The following is a 13,913-nucleotide window of genomic DNA, read 5'->3' as shown; positions in this document are numbered from 1 at the left end:
AGTTGCCAGGGCTTTCTGTTGCTTATGCGACTCCCAGCCGGGTGTAGGCAACCCTGGTCTTAGAGTGCCAGAGGCGTGTCTGATTTTCCTTCCATCCAAGCTGCTAATCATACCATTTAATTAATTACAATATAAAATGAATGCAGATGGCCTTGTGCTCAAGGTGCTCAGCACTTCACCACTTCATTTCAACCTCAATCCCCTGCATTAATTTAGCATAATAACTGATCCAATTAAGCATTTAAGAGCTTGAGCCGAATAAGAACGTGACAGCATGTCGGGTTGCCTCAAAGCAATGCCTCTTTTTGCTTTTGCTGTGGCAGAACACAGGGAGCTCTATAACAAAACCACTGTTACTGATAAGCAGGACATAGCAGTGCATCATGGACACTCAGAACAGCCTGGACCCCAACATGAACCCCGTGAACTCTGCCTTTTAACTCTGCCTCTTAATGGAGACCTGGGGATGTTCTCTGAAAGAACAGTAGTTCGCTGCACAATTATCATTTAATGTGTATTCAGCATTTCTGAAAGAAGCTTGACATTACTTTTAAATTCAATGGGAAAGTCTAAAATTATTTCAAAAATAGAACCCAGGGAAAGTGTTAAGTTGGATGCTCCTGCTGTCATTAATTAGGCTACGTCCAACTGAACAATTTCCCTGGGTTTGCTTGACACAAAGTCTCCACAAGTGTCTTTTACCAGAGAGGGACTGGAAGCTGAGGGCTCCGTTACTGAATTTAGGCCATAAGGGCATCTTTATGAGAAAGGGTGTGCATTACCGCCAAAAAGCGCAAATGCCCTGGTCTCCAAAACCCCTTCTCTCTACTTCCACTCCCACAATAACTCAATTCAGTCAGAAAAAAATGTGTTCATGAGCAGAGGCCTTCAGCAGTGTCACCACGTGGTCTGGAAAAGTGGCACCAAGCCTGCCAGTACTGATATTTCAGTTTCAAATGCATTGTGGGAAAATGAGAGAAGAAACAGGAGTTTGACTGAGTGCATACTTGCTTCCATTAGGGTACATTAACATTTGCTTTCTTAAACTGATGGCGTACAGCTCAAAGCTCTGTACTTTCAGAGGTACCTGACTGTCTTTAACTTTCCCCTCACTATTATATATACTATATGTCTATATATAATTAAATTATAACCAAATCCAGTGCAAGCATTTTTGTGATCCTTTCTCACACCAGTACCAACAGTGGTCTTCAAGTTGGACTTCCTTCTTTCATATTTACACTAAAAACCGGTATCCTTAAATAATACAGCCTTTGCATTGTCTGCATTATGAGGGTACCACAGCTACATTGAGCCACTGGGGGGAGTAGGTGTTGTTAAAACTGTACAATGGTTGTTTAAAAAAATGCGACATGGGGTCAGCTGCATTCCAGGGCAGCGTGTCATTGCTGCTGCGGAGACGGCAAACTGAGCTGCAGGTGTTACGCAAAAACCTCTTTCCTCACGCAAAAACAAACGCACCAGAACAGGAACTTCACATTCAGGACTGCGTACCTCATCAACACAGGCATACGCAACACAGGGTACCAATTAACTCTGAAGACAGGACAAGACAACTCGTACAAGCGTACCAGTAAAAAAAAAAGTTCAGAAATGTGGCTTATGGCTTAAGCAATGCTTACTTGGGATGTTATGTCGATTGTAAGGAGGTCAGTCGCAGTCCCATGAAGACAGACTGATATGAAGACAGAATTCCTCACCCGCTCCCCTGAATAAAATTTGATACTCTAGGGTGTAAATGTAGCAGCAGTAGTTATAAAGGGAATAGGAAAGGAGTAAGAAATGAACAGTGACTCTTCCAAAGCAGCACAACACATCCGGTGCAAAAATAGGGCAAAATTCAAAGTAAAAATATCTTAAAATCTCAGTAACAGCATGATGGCCGGTGGTCGACAGTGCAGCGGGAGGGTTGGATCGGATGACCATCGAAAACCTCTTGCACATGACCCACCTGAAGCAGTGCATTCCAGCAGACCCCACCCGCTACGGCGGGCCTCGCCATCCCAGGACCTTCCCAGCTCTCTGAGGGTGCCCTGCTTTCACGATGAGGGGCTTTATTTGAGGAACACCAGATTCCCGGGGCGCGTTCGGGGGGGCCCCTTGGTGGAGACCTACTTGCGGGCCGTGATCTTGTCCGGGCTGGGCCAGGCGGGGATGTAATGCCTGGGCAGGGTCCCCTCCATGAGGTGCTCCATCCAGAGGCCCAGCCGGTCCAGTTTATGATGGATCTGGAGGGTGGAGGAGGCGGGGCGGGGGTGCGGCTTGCGCGGCTGCTCCTCCCTCCAGCCCGACCTGGGCCTGCCGCCGGCGGCCCCGCCCTCGCCGGGGGGCCTCCCGTCCAGGTCATCGCCGGTGTAGACGGGCTTGAAGAGGCAGAAGTACCTCTTGTGGCCGTTGAGGGCCAGCACGTAGCCCGTGTAGTCGGCCCCGTGGGGGGCGTCGTCCTCCTCGCCGTCGGCCCGCATGGCATCCGGCGCCAACTCCATCAGCGCGTCCATCCACTCCCGGTGTTTGTCCACGTTCAGGAAGGAGTAGTGCAGCGTGGAGCTCCTGGGAAAGACAGACACACCCACACAGAGAGGGCTTTTCACTGACCGCCCCATGCAGACCGACTCCAGGGCTGCCTTATACACACTACACACATCCACCATCAGCACAGCGATTCTATTCACGATAATTACCTTCCAACACCAGGAAGATATATGTTTCAAAGGTTCTTATTCTTGTTCTGAGGAAATTAAAAAGAGGAAAAGCAGACAGCTGGACATACCAATCATTTATCCGTGCCATGAGCTATGTGTGCTTGGTATATCCACCTGTCTGCTTTCCCTGGGGCTCACTTAGCAAACATTTGCTGAAATTTTTCAGCAAGCCTAAAATTAAGAGCTTCAATAAGATAGACGTTATGTTAAATGATAACTGGAAAGTAAACTACAGGCAGCTCTTAAAGTAAAATGGCCACTGGTGCCCTTTATAGGTCATAGCGTGGTTTAGTTTAGCTTCAGGGATACCCCAGGTGTGCTCTGCTCTGCCCCAGGGACGTGTAGCACACACTCACCTGGTGAAGGAGTACACCTCTTTGGCAAACTTGCTGAGCAGCACATTCTTGGAGGCGTCGGTGAGAACCACCACCACGTTTATGTGCCCCGGTCGCAGCTTCACCAGGTTGCTGGTGTACGTGATGTCCGTCAGCTCAGTCACCTCCACAAAGTCCTTCTTCGGTGGACGACTGCAGAGGGGGACAAAGATGGCGACAAAGGGGTTTAAGCAATGAAGAGTTTCATGTTACAGCGCCTTTTCATTGGCCCGTCACATTCTTCATAAGCAGCCGAGCAAAACAAATCATGGAAAAAACAAACAGCATTTGTTCACTATAGATAAACAGCAACTTGCACATTAAACTCAGTTATTCCCACATACACAACAATATGTCTCAGCAGTGCCACGACCACAAACCTTTCCCTGTTGTGAGTTTATACCTTTTAGACTAGTAGCATGGCCAGAGTCTCCAAATCATCCACTACTAGCACTTGTACTATAAGACAGATGAGCTATTAGAAACCCTAAATGATTACAAGTAATATTTAAAGGCAGCTATCATTAATAGGAAAAAAAACAAGGGAAAGCGGTTGGTCACACGTACCATACATTTACAAACCTGCCTTGAATGAGTCATTTACTTATGGTGTGGTGAAAAACCGAAAAAATCCCTGCACCGGGTTTTCCAACATGTTTTGAATTTTAGGCTCCAAATGAGACACAGCAAGTAACAAACTACCCATAATTCCCCTAAGAGTCCATGCACTCCAAGCCGCGCCTTGCCTTGATGGGTCCGCGCTGCCTTCTGACCGCTCCTCTGCCTTCGGGGCTTCCTTCCCCTTGGCCTTGGGCTGTTTCTCTTCGCTGGGATCGCTGGAACCGAACGAGAACCAGAACGGTAAATCAGCACCAAACTGTGATGCAGACCGGACCACAGAGCGAAGCGGAAAGGATGGGGTGGGGGGGGTTGGGGTCTCACCTGAAAGCTTGGATGATGACTGTGCCAAACAGGATGAAGAGGGCGGAGAAGATCAAAGACAGCAGTGGCATCATTTCGCGCCTGCGGACGACAGTTCCTCTAAGTACGTTCTCAAGGACTCAAAAGCCGACACAAACGCCGACACCCGCAGACAGCCCTTAAGCGTGCATGGACAACTCGACATTACATTACATCATTGTCATTTAGCAGATGTCCTTATCCAGAGCGACTTACATAGGTATATTGTACATGTTATCCATTTATACAGTGGCAGTGCCCCAGTGAGGAGTCAAACCAGCAACTTGCAGCCACGAGCCCTGCTCCTTTCAGCTATGATTCACTGCCACCCCAACCATCCCACAATCCAATGAAGGCCTGCCTTCACATGCACACTAGCAGAGCAAATCTGGCTGGCAGTGTGGGTATTTCAGATTACATCCTTTTGTAAGCTTAATGCTGGATGCCAAAGGTTTCTTTCATTTTACTCACAGTTACTACAGACAATTCTGAACTGACGCGAATCAGGTAAACATTTTGTAGTAAGTGAATGTGTGTGTGTACCCGTGAGTGTATATCTGTGTATGATTGTGAGTGTGCACCTGTGAGTGTTTATCTGTGTGAGTGTGCGTTTTTGCATGCGTACAGTATCTGTGTGTGTCCAAATGAATGTGCCTGTATGTGCATGTGTGTATCTTTGTGTGTGCATGTGTGTCTATCTGTGTGCGAGTGTGTGCACATGCGTGCGTGTGTGTGTGTGTGAGAGAATTTCTCCGGGTCCTGATTGGATGACATCAGCCTCATCCTGTTTCCCATGGCATGTTAATTATAGCCCAGGTGGAGTCATTTTCTCCAGAGTGCGACGGCAGTGTTCCATTTAGGATTCAAATCCCCATGACCACAAATCTCCTTCATTACATCAGTACTGCCCACAGCTGCACTTACATTTCAAACACGCGCTACTAAATAATTACGCAGGCCAAACACGTGGGCTTCAATTTCCAGAGATACATTAACATTTTAGGTGTTTTAATGAAGCCGTGCGACAGTGAAGACAGGATATATGGCAGAGACCGCGTGACAGCAGCTGGCTGCATGCCTGAACTTTGCAGTGTAATGCCCTCTTCAACTCAGGAAACATGACAGTTCCAGAGGATGTCAGCCTCTTCACACAGGAGAGCTGCACGCTGCCCTTTAACACAAGAGCAGCATGACATCCTTATATTATAAACTGTTTACGTTTAATGTGTATAACCTAACACAATTTTCTGACCCAGGTAAAACGCTACATTGTCCTGAAAAGCCCCCACCCACAACATCTGCTCAACAACTCCTCCACATATCCCTACAACAACTCCACACTGCCGCCCGCAGGCTATTAAATGAAAGGCAAGTCAACAGACCTACCAGTTGCGTTGAAGAAGATCCTCCACCATTTGAGAGAGGTAGTCATAAGCCGAATACATCCACTGAATGAGAAACATCTAGGTTTGAAAAGAAAATGGAAATAAGAGAGAATGAATGTCTCCAACACATACTGAAACAATGGATATTTTTGCCATCATGAAATAGATCGTGGCTTCTCTGTCTGGTGACGATGTCTAAACAACGAAGATTATACAAAATTAAAATCCAAACTCGAACATCTTCAGTCATTTTGACCATTTTGACTTGTGTATTATGGAAGCTTTTTGCCTTTGGAACACCCACATCACACACAGAGACGTGATTACTTACTGTTTGACCCTGAATTTACATATTTTATGTTCACAGCTGACTTATTACACATTTATAGAGCAATAAGCCACTCCATCTGATGCTATTTTTATCAGTACTTACTGTTCACATTTTCGACACCTTTCCTGTAGGAATCAATGGAAGCTGTCATTCCCGAACAGAAAAGCCCTGTGCTTTAAATAATCTGTCCTCCAGACTCCTTCCACATTCTGTGCTCGAGAGGACAGAATGCCAGCTGTATCCAATTACAGTTAATCCAGGGCATGGTCCTCAATGAACCCAGAGCTGGACATCCAACGATAATGTTTCATAGAGGAGAGAGGAAGGGACTGCACTCTTGCTGAAGCAATATACCAGTAATGGTCACTGCTCAGAATTAATGAATATATGCATTTACATTTACATTTATTCATTTGGTAGACGCTTTTATCCAAAGGGACTTACAAGCGAGGCAGAGTACAATTAGTTAAACTCTGATACGTAAACTAAGTGAAATTGGGTTTCATGAAACAGCAAAACGATCTGAGAAAATAAAGGATTTGTGAAAACCTGTTAGTTTTCTATTTCGATTGCTTATTTATCCACAGGCGTGATGTGTGATTCACCATTGTTTTACCACAGGAAATTCACAATGCCAACACTTAAATTGGAAAGTTGTTCCCCAATCTCTGCTCATATGTTGTGTGAGAATGCCCTATAAAGACTCACGGAGGCGAACTCGTTGTTGAGCTCGGGTAGTGTGGCGTCGTAATGGAGGAAGGAGGGGTCCTTCTGCAGCAGGTCCAGCTGCTCCTGGAGGCGGTACTTGTCCTCCTCGCTGCCGTTCCAGCCGCCCGTCACCGCCCTGTACAGCACCTTCCCCGCCGCGTTCCGCCTCTCCAGGATCACCACCTGCCACAAATGCAGCACACAAACGCACACATACGTAAATGCACACATGCACACACATACACAAGCATGCATATGAGCACAAGCCAACCACCACACACACACACACACACACGTGTGCACACATATACACACGTTATTCCCTGAAAAAATGTGTCCACAGAGACTGCCCTTCAAGTGGTCGCGTCAAGAAGAATTCCCAACTACAGTCATGCACCACTTAACGTCCATTTGGACAACGTCCATTCACATATACATGTGTAGTTAAGGTTACGATAAAGTTAAGGTTATGATAAAGTTTAAAAATCCCAATCGCAGAATGGGACGTAGCGGACGTAACCAGACGTAGTGAAGGCAACGCTTTCCGCACGCAACACATGTACCTCATGTCTCATGGAAATAAATTGCGTTGCCAGGCATATAATGGTACAGTACATAGTATACCATATACTGTATATAGTATGGTGTTTGCACAACGTCCAAATCACATAACGTCTTATTTCACAGAACGTATCGTGGACGTTAAGCAACACATGGCTGTATTATACTATAGTAGCCTATGCAGTGAGACTGACCCATCAGTTCATTACCAATGTCCACCTCTCTCTGTGACAATGAGAGGCTGAACTTATCTCTGTCTACACCATTTAATAAGCTGAAGTTGTGTGATGAGCTGACAGCTGGTTAGCATTTGGGTGTAGCGGTTTATCTTGGTCTGTGGGCAGCGGGCAGGCAGACCTGGGGCGGCACACTCTCCTTGTTCTTCAGCAGGGCGTCACACAGGGGTTGCTGGCTCTCCTTGTAGACGTAGGCGAACCTCAGGACCTCCTTGGTGTTGGCAGAGGCGAAGGCCAGGAAGGCGTCGTTCCTGGGGGCGAAGGACTCGCCCGCACCCGTGATCAACAAGACGCAGTATCTGCACGTCAGAGCGTAAGTGAGATTGGTCGGTCACATGGGCAAACGAAAATGGAACACGGTGGAAACTCACAGTTACAAACAGTATTACATCACATTATTGGAATTTAGCAGACGCCCTTATCCAGAGCAACTTACATAGGTTATGGGTTTTTTTACAATGTTATCCGTTTATACAGCTGGATATTTACTGAGGTAACTGTGGGTTAAGTACCTTGCCCAAGGGTATAGCAGCAGTGCTCCAGTGAGGAATTAAACCGGCAACCTTTCAGTTACGAGTCCTCTTCCTTAACCACTATGCTACACTGCTGCCAACAGCACAAAAGGAGGCAAGCCCAGCTCTCCCTAAAAATCCAATTTAAAGCAATGCAGGGCCTTACTTCCTGCGTCGGTGGAACTGTTTCACAGGACACAGCTCGTCAAAGAGCTTCTGGTTCACCAGGCGGGGCACCAGGAGGAACCTGTTGGCGGAGATGAATTCGTCCACAATCTGTTTCTTCATCCCTTTCGCCTGTGGGAGAAGGCAGCATTCAGGTTAACTGAAGGGCCAAACAACCAGGAGGTTCCAATCCAAGGTGGAGGACTGCTATTGCACCCATCAACCCTAAGTTGTTTCTCAGTTGTTTCTCATGCATCTAGCAGGTCTGCTAGAAGCATAAACATCATCTGACTCAAACCATTATTCAAATATCCAAAAATCTAATCAATGCAGTATGCTGACACACTGTATATTTCTATGAATGACAACAGCACATGATATGTGACGTTAATCACCTTCCTGTGTGACAACCCACACTCTAAATGGAGTTCAGCTGGTGTAATTTACTAATTTACATTAAAAATTCCATTTTCAAATTTCATTCAATTCCCATCAAATATCCATTCATATATACAGTACCACTCAACAGTTTGGACACACATTTGTCTTTATTTCTACTATTTTTCACATTTTAGAATAATACTAAAGTAAATAATAGTAAGTAGTAAAGTAGACATCAAAACTACAAAACAACACAAACAGAATTATACAGTGAAGAATAAATGCTAAACAAATTTGTATTTTAGATTCTTCAAAATAGCCAAAAAATATTTTAATTTTTTTTTTTTAAAGAAATTCATACATAGGCATCAACTTCACTATTTATATGTCTAAGAAACACATTTCAAGCATTTAAGAATAAGTACGATCAAATTTGATCAATCAAATCAATCAATCATGTCTTTGAATGCATGTTCCTGCCATCTTAATCAGTTGTTTGCAAACCTTTGACTGGTACTATACATTCATCCATTCATATATGTCACTAATGATCATTGTATTTAAATAAACTACTGATCTTTGTGCCAAGAAGCGCCCTTTCAGCGGGCAGAGCTACCTGTATGATGTCAGCCGGTTTCTCTGTGTTCTCCTTGAAGAGGAGCATGGTCGGGGCGTAGGTGTTGATGTTGAGCCGCTGCTGGAGGTCCGCTGTCTCTGTCAGCCCCTGGTCCACATACCCGAACCGCACATAGTCTTTGTACGTGAACGCGGCAAGCTGAAGCACAGTGATGAAACATTAGCAGTTTTGCACAACTGGCAATTTGTACAGTTTGTTTGAGGCTAAATGACTAGCACTTAGCATTTCGCTTCATTGCGCCTAGGTCTACCTTGGCACTGTATAAAGGCAATTATTATTATTATTATTATTATTATTATTATTACCCTGTAAAGAAGGGGGACCGCAGGCACTTGGTCAAAGAGCAGCACGTGTGGCTTGTTCTCCTCATACCAGCTGTTTAAGAAATCCAGGTAGTTTCTATCGGTGACCTGAAACCAAAAGAAAAAGATCATGACAATGATAACTGAGATTTGTTGGTGCATTGGTCCTCTGCCAAGGAACACTATCATTTAATTATTTTCATAATCAAGTTACATCCTGAGGCATACAAACATTCACTACATTGCAAACACAGTACTGAAAGCGAGACTTGACAATCTTAATATTATTTAAAATGCCTGAATTAGGTTAGGACTGAAATACACTGAGATCATGTTGATCAAATTCAAGCCAAGGTGCAGTGGACCATGGTCCAGAGCCTCAAGTTTCTGCTCAGCGCCTAATGGCTGTTATAATGCAAACCACTGCAATATGTGATTCACAATACCAACTTGCAGCCAAGATCTACACCTTCATTCATGAAATCCTGTTTTGCAGGGCACCTTACCTGATGAAATAAAAAATAAGTAACTGTAATTTTGTAAGTTTTAATATTTGCTTCAAATCTCAAGCAACAGTGAGGAACACACAGGATCACACCACACTGGAGGCTGTGTTCGACATCATGTCTGACAGTTTAACTTAATACCAGGATACCGGTATATTACTGTTCTCACTCCCAGCCCCAGGATGTGGACGATTGGGTTTCGTCCGAATAATGTGTACTCTGGGGCATGCAAAACCGCTGTGAATGAGAGCTACAGTGACAGACTGACACCCACAGTGTGACACACCCCCATTCAGGGACTGTTGTGTGTACCTTCTCCACCAGCCTCTGCGGGAGTAGATCCTCCACGAACTGTCGCAGGTGCTCCTTGACGACGGCATAGTGGAAGAAGGTGACCTTGCCATTGATCAGGCCCAGGATGGAGGGGGTGCGGTGCGCCCCGAGCTGGTTGGCCAGACGTCGCTCCTCACCGACGTCCACCACCCCAATCCCCACACCTTTGACACAGAAGAACGCCCCCTCTCTCTTAGTCATGATAAAAATCACATTTGAAAATTAATGAGGATACTCTTACTGAACCATCTATGGATAAAAAATTATTTCCACCTCTCAGAGTCGGAAAAGAGACTGCCATATTCTGCTCATAACCTAGTTAGTTATAAATGGGTTTACTATTTTGACAGGAAGTCAAATCGCCTTGCATTCCCAGCGTGAATCAGCTGCTAACCATGGGCGCATGCTGTTTAAAGAGACTTACAGAACTCTGACAGTCAGGAACTAAGGCTGGCCTTGCCTCAGCTGAAATGTTAATCAGGTCCAAACTTCCCAGAGCAAACAGCATAACGGATTCTTCCTTTAGCAAAGGTTTGACACGACATCAGTGAGCTGAAGCAATTTTTTTCAAAACAAAACGTCTGTCCTGTCCTTGACCATATATACTCGATTCCTGATCACAGTTTGGAAAAGTTCACAACAGGGTAAGTGGCTTGAACTCAGGTGTGACCTGCAGTTAAAAGGCCATTTCCATGACTGACTTCCCAGTCAACAGCCACCAGCAGACGAGGGTCAGCCTAATGAAAAACACAAAAACATTGTTCCCTTGCGCTACCCTGAGGTTTTGTCTGACCGCGTATGCCATTCTGCCGGACAGGTAAACGTTCTCACCCAGGGCCTCCAGCTCCTGCACCGCCTCCCTCCAGGCCGGCTCGATGTGGACGCATGTGAAGCACCAGTCCGACGTGATCTTGATCAGGTACGGCCGCTTGAAGCTGTCCGGGACAACGTCTCTGACGTACTCCGCGTAGCGCAGCATGTACTTGCTGTCGGCGAAGTCGCGGCTCGCCCGCGGGAAGTGGAAGAAGCTCTCGTCGAAGTAGAAGCTGTCGTGGAAGTGGCGGAAGCCGTGCTGCGGCTGCTCGCGGGCGGCGCCCTCGTCCATCCACCCGTGCCGGTCGTAGTTCATCCTCATTTCCTCATTGGACAAGATCTGCGGGAGGCGGAGCATGAGGTGGTGGGTGGTGCACAGGAAAATGCACAGCGGAGTGTATTACATTTACATTTATTTACATTTACTCATTTGGCAGACGCTTTTATCCAAAGTAAGGCAGACCACAACACAAGCAAAAAGCCATATAAGGAGTCAACAATATTAGAAGCGCTGCATGACCAAGTTTCAATAGTTGAACACAAGGGTACAAGATAGCTACTAGAGATATAAGTGCATGAAACCATATATTTGAATTTTTAAGAGAAACAAAGTTTAAGACATAAGAAATTGCATATGTCAAAAGGCATGTGGATATAGTCAATACACCAACACATACAGCTTTCATATGAAAGCATGCACTTGAACTACCAAGATGAAGCATGTTTTCTTTAAACTGTTTACATTTATATTGGAAAATAATTACCTGATAAGATTTTGTAATTTTGATAAACATATCCTCAGCCCCTGGATCTTTGTTTTTGTCTGGGTGCCTTCAAAAGAAATGAATTTACTGTCATTTACTGAAGATTACGTCCAAGTACCACATATGTGTGTCACATCACCTGACGCAGTTTGGACACAGAGGTTGCACATAAACAATATTGAGACTAAACAGACGTACAAAGAAGAGCATTACTCTTATTAACAGACTAAGGCCTAATATTTCAAAAATTTCAAAACAGAAAATTTTAAACTTTAAAAAAGGCATTTGAGCAACTGTCTTCGATAATCCTGAAGTTATTTTGCTGTTCACCGCTGTAATATGGGTGTACAAGAACAACCAACAAGCATATTTATTATCAACATAACAATGAAATAAAAGCAATTTCACATGTATATTTTTGCCGGCTTCCAACTAGACATCCCTTGAAAACTTCCGCATCAAGGTTTGGAGAAAGGTAACTAGGGACAATTCTCACCATTGTTTGGCTAGCTGCTTGTACGCCCTCTTGATTTCGGCGTGACTAGCGCTCTTGGTGACGCCGAGAACTTCGTAAGGGTTGAATTCTGAGGCTGTTTCCACGAGACAGTCCAACAGCAGCAGAAAGAGTGCCAGTGCAGCCGGCAACGTCAAAATTGCCCTTAATAATCGTACCATCTTTTACTGTCAGTGAAGCCTACAGAAATTTAAAAAGAAACCAAAAGTTACACGGGGATCTTGTAAAATCCTCCTCACACTCCGCGTCACCTTGTCACAGTATTAAATCAAGCAGCTAGCTAGAATCGCACTTGCAGGATAAAAAGCTACTAAGGTGACGTCTCATAAAACATTTAACAGTATTTAACTTAGTCGGTAAACACAAATGCAAGAACTGTCACAAAATCATACCTACCAAAATCAATTAGGAGTAGCTTGCTTCCCAGCTGCAAGGTAGTTAGCTAGACAGCAAGAAACAAAAAAACAAAGCGCTGAGGAGGCTAGCGAAACAGCTATAGACAGAAAATGAATTTTAAGTAAAATAAACTTTAAGTAGAGTGAGATAACTAGCAATCTGGCTAATTTATCCAAAAGACACAAAACCTAGGCAGACTAGCGACCGAACGTGTGTAGCTGTGCACGGTGCTCAAAACGCTTCAAACAAATCGTTGGATCACGTCTCCCAGCTCACCAAGCCGCTGTACAATGTCTTCACTCTAAACCCCTTTCAGTTATTCTTTTTTGGATAACATTAATCCTGATCTTCATCATCGCCCCCAATTTTACACCAGACAAATTCTGGTCTACATACTTCCGGTCACTGCGTCATGATGTCATATACCATGCATAAGCGTGTCCACGCAACGAAAAGTAAACAGTGACGTCTGCACACTTTTCCTTCAATGACTGATTCAGGACCAGCTATTGTAATCCCAGTCGTGTCCTTGATCATAATTTACGAAACATTGAGACGGATCGGAGGTGAATTTTGGGTTGACCGAATTCGGTTCCACCGTTCTTCTTGGGCAGGGAGAACAGAGAAGGTGATTTAAAGAAAGCATGCATGGCATTGTGTGCGTTAAGAAGCTATACCAGATTGATGTACCTTGAAACCCTGTCGCTAAGCAGCGTTCTGCAGAATAATCCTTCATGTGTGAAGGATGCTGAACAGAATTAGGCCGATACCTCTAGTAACATTAATTTAAAAAGGCATTCAGTTCTAGCAACCAATTATTCTTAGCAATCTAGCAACCCCAATTGTTATCACAATAAAGTCCTGTATTGTGAAGAGCTAAGGCCAAATCAGTCAGCCGGTGCTGAGACTTACAGCTCTAAAGTGTACGAACACAACCGCCTCAAGACAGTACAGCAACAGTCAATAAAATTGGAGTAAACCAAATTAAAAGCTAACACCTGCAAAGCTACATAGCCTACCGGGAAACACAAGCAAAAGCTCATCATAGCTGTGCTCCATTGTGGAGCTGAAACCAAAGACTGCAAGAACCTTTACAGAGTACAATGAGGAAGTGTTTGTGCTTCAGATCCGGAAATGGTTGGTAAAAGTGGACAGAGATGCTGGAGTGTGGGCTCTACATATTAAAAATGACTTCAAGAGACAGAAGAGATGAAGACACCGAGCATACAGGGCTGCTGTCTGGGTCTTATTAGAGATGTCAAGAACAAGAAGGAACTTTGTGCAGTTACAAGTGGAAAAGAAGATACCTAGG

At 44.8% G+C, this 13,913-nt stretch overlaps 1 protein-coding gene across 1 annotated transcript; it reads right to left on the bottom strand.

Annotated features, from left to right (window-relative positions):
- Positions 1 to 2,064: 2,064 nt before the first annotated feature.
- LOC118779392 (dnaJ homolog subfamily C member 16-like) lies at positions 2,065 to 12,985 on the bottom strand. Its single transcript, XM_036531475.1, has 15 exons — positions 12,878 to 12,985; positions 12,188 to 12,385; positions 11,692 to 11,758; positions 10,946 to 11,267; positions 10,094 to 10,278; positions 9,279 to 9,383; positions 8,953 to 9,111; positions 7,957 to 8,087; positions 7,400 to 7,577; positions 6,482 to 6,664; positions 5,444 to 5,520; positions 4,040 to 4,120; positions 3,844 to 3,933; positions 3,080 to 3,250; positions 2,065 to 2,571 (listed from the first exon to the last, which is right to left on the bottom strand). Exons 2-15 carry the CDS (start codon positions 12,364 to 12,366, stop codon positions 2,133 to 2,135), a joined length of 2,367 nt encoding a protein of 788 aa, XP_036387368.1. The 5' UTR covers positions 12,367 to 12,385; positions 12,878 to 12,985; the 3' UTR covers positions 2,065 to 2,132.
- Between the last annotated feature and the right edge of the window lie 928 nt (positions 12,986 to 13,913).

The sequence above is a fragment of the Megalops cyprinoides genome, chromosome 6 (assembly GCF_013368585.1).
Source record: "Megalops cyprinoides isolate fMegCyp1 chromosome 6, fMegCyp1.pri, whole genome shotgun sequence".
Taxonomy (NCBI): Eukaryota; Metazoa; Chordata; class Actinopteri; order Elopiformes; family Megalopidae; genus Megalops; species Megalops cyprinoides.
Note: the sequence above shows the minus strand (reverse complement) of the source record. Positions and strands in the feature narration are given on the sequence as shown.

What these genes read in the sequence shown, in the direction of transcription:
- LOC118779392 (XM_036531475.1), bottom strand. Translation starts at nt 12,366, where the DNA reads ATGGTACGATTATTAAGGGCAATTTTGACGTTGCCGGCTGCACTGGCA. An exon ending in CGCAGAGGCTGGTGGAGAAG is followed by an intron (nt 9,384 to 10,093) that starts GTACACACAACA and finishes TTTTGGTTTCAG; the next exon opens with GTCACCGATAGAAACTACCT. An exon ending in GTCATCATCCAAGCTTTCAG is followed by an intron (nt 3,934 to 4,039) that starts GTGAGACCCCAA and finishes GTTCGGTTCCAG; the next exon opens with CGATCCCAGCGAAGAGAAAC.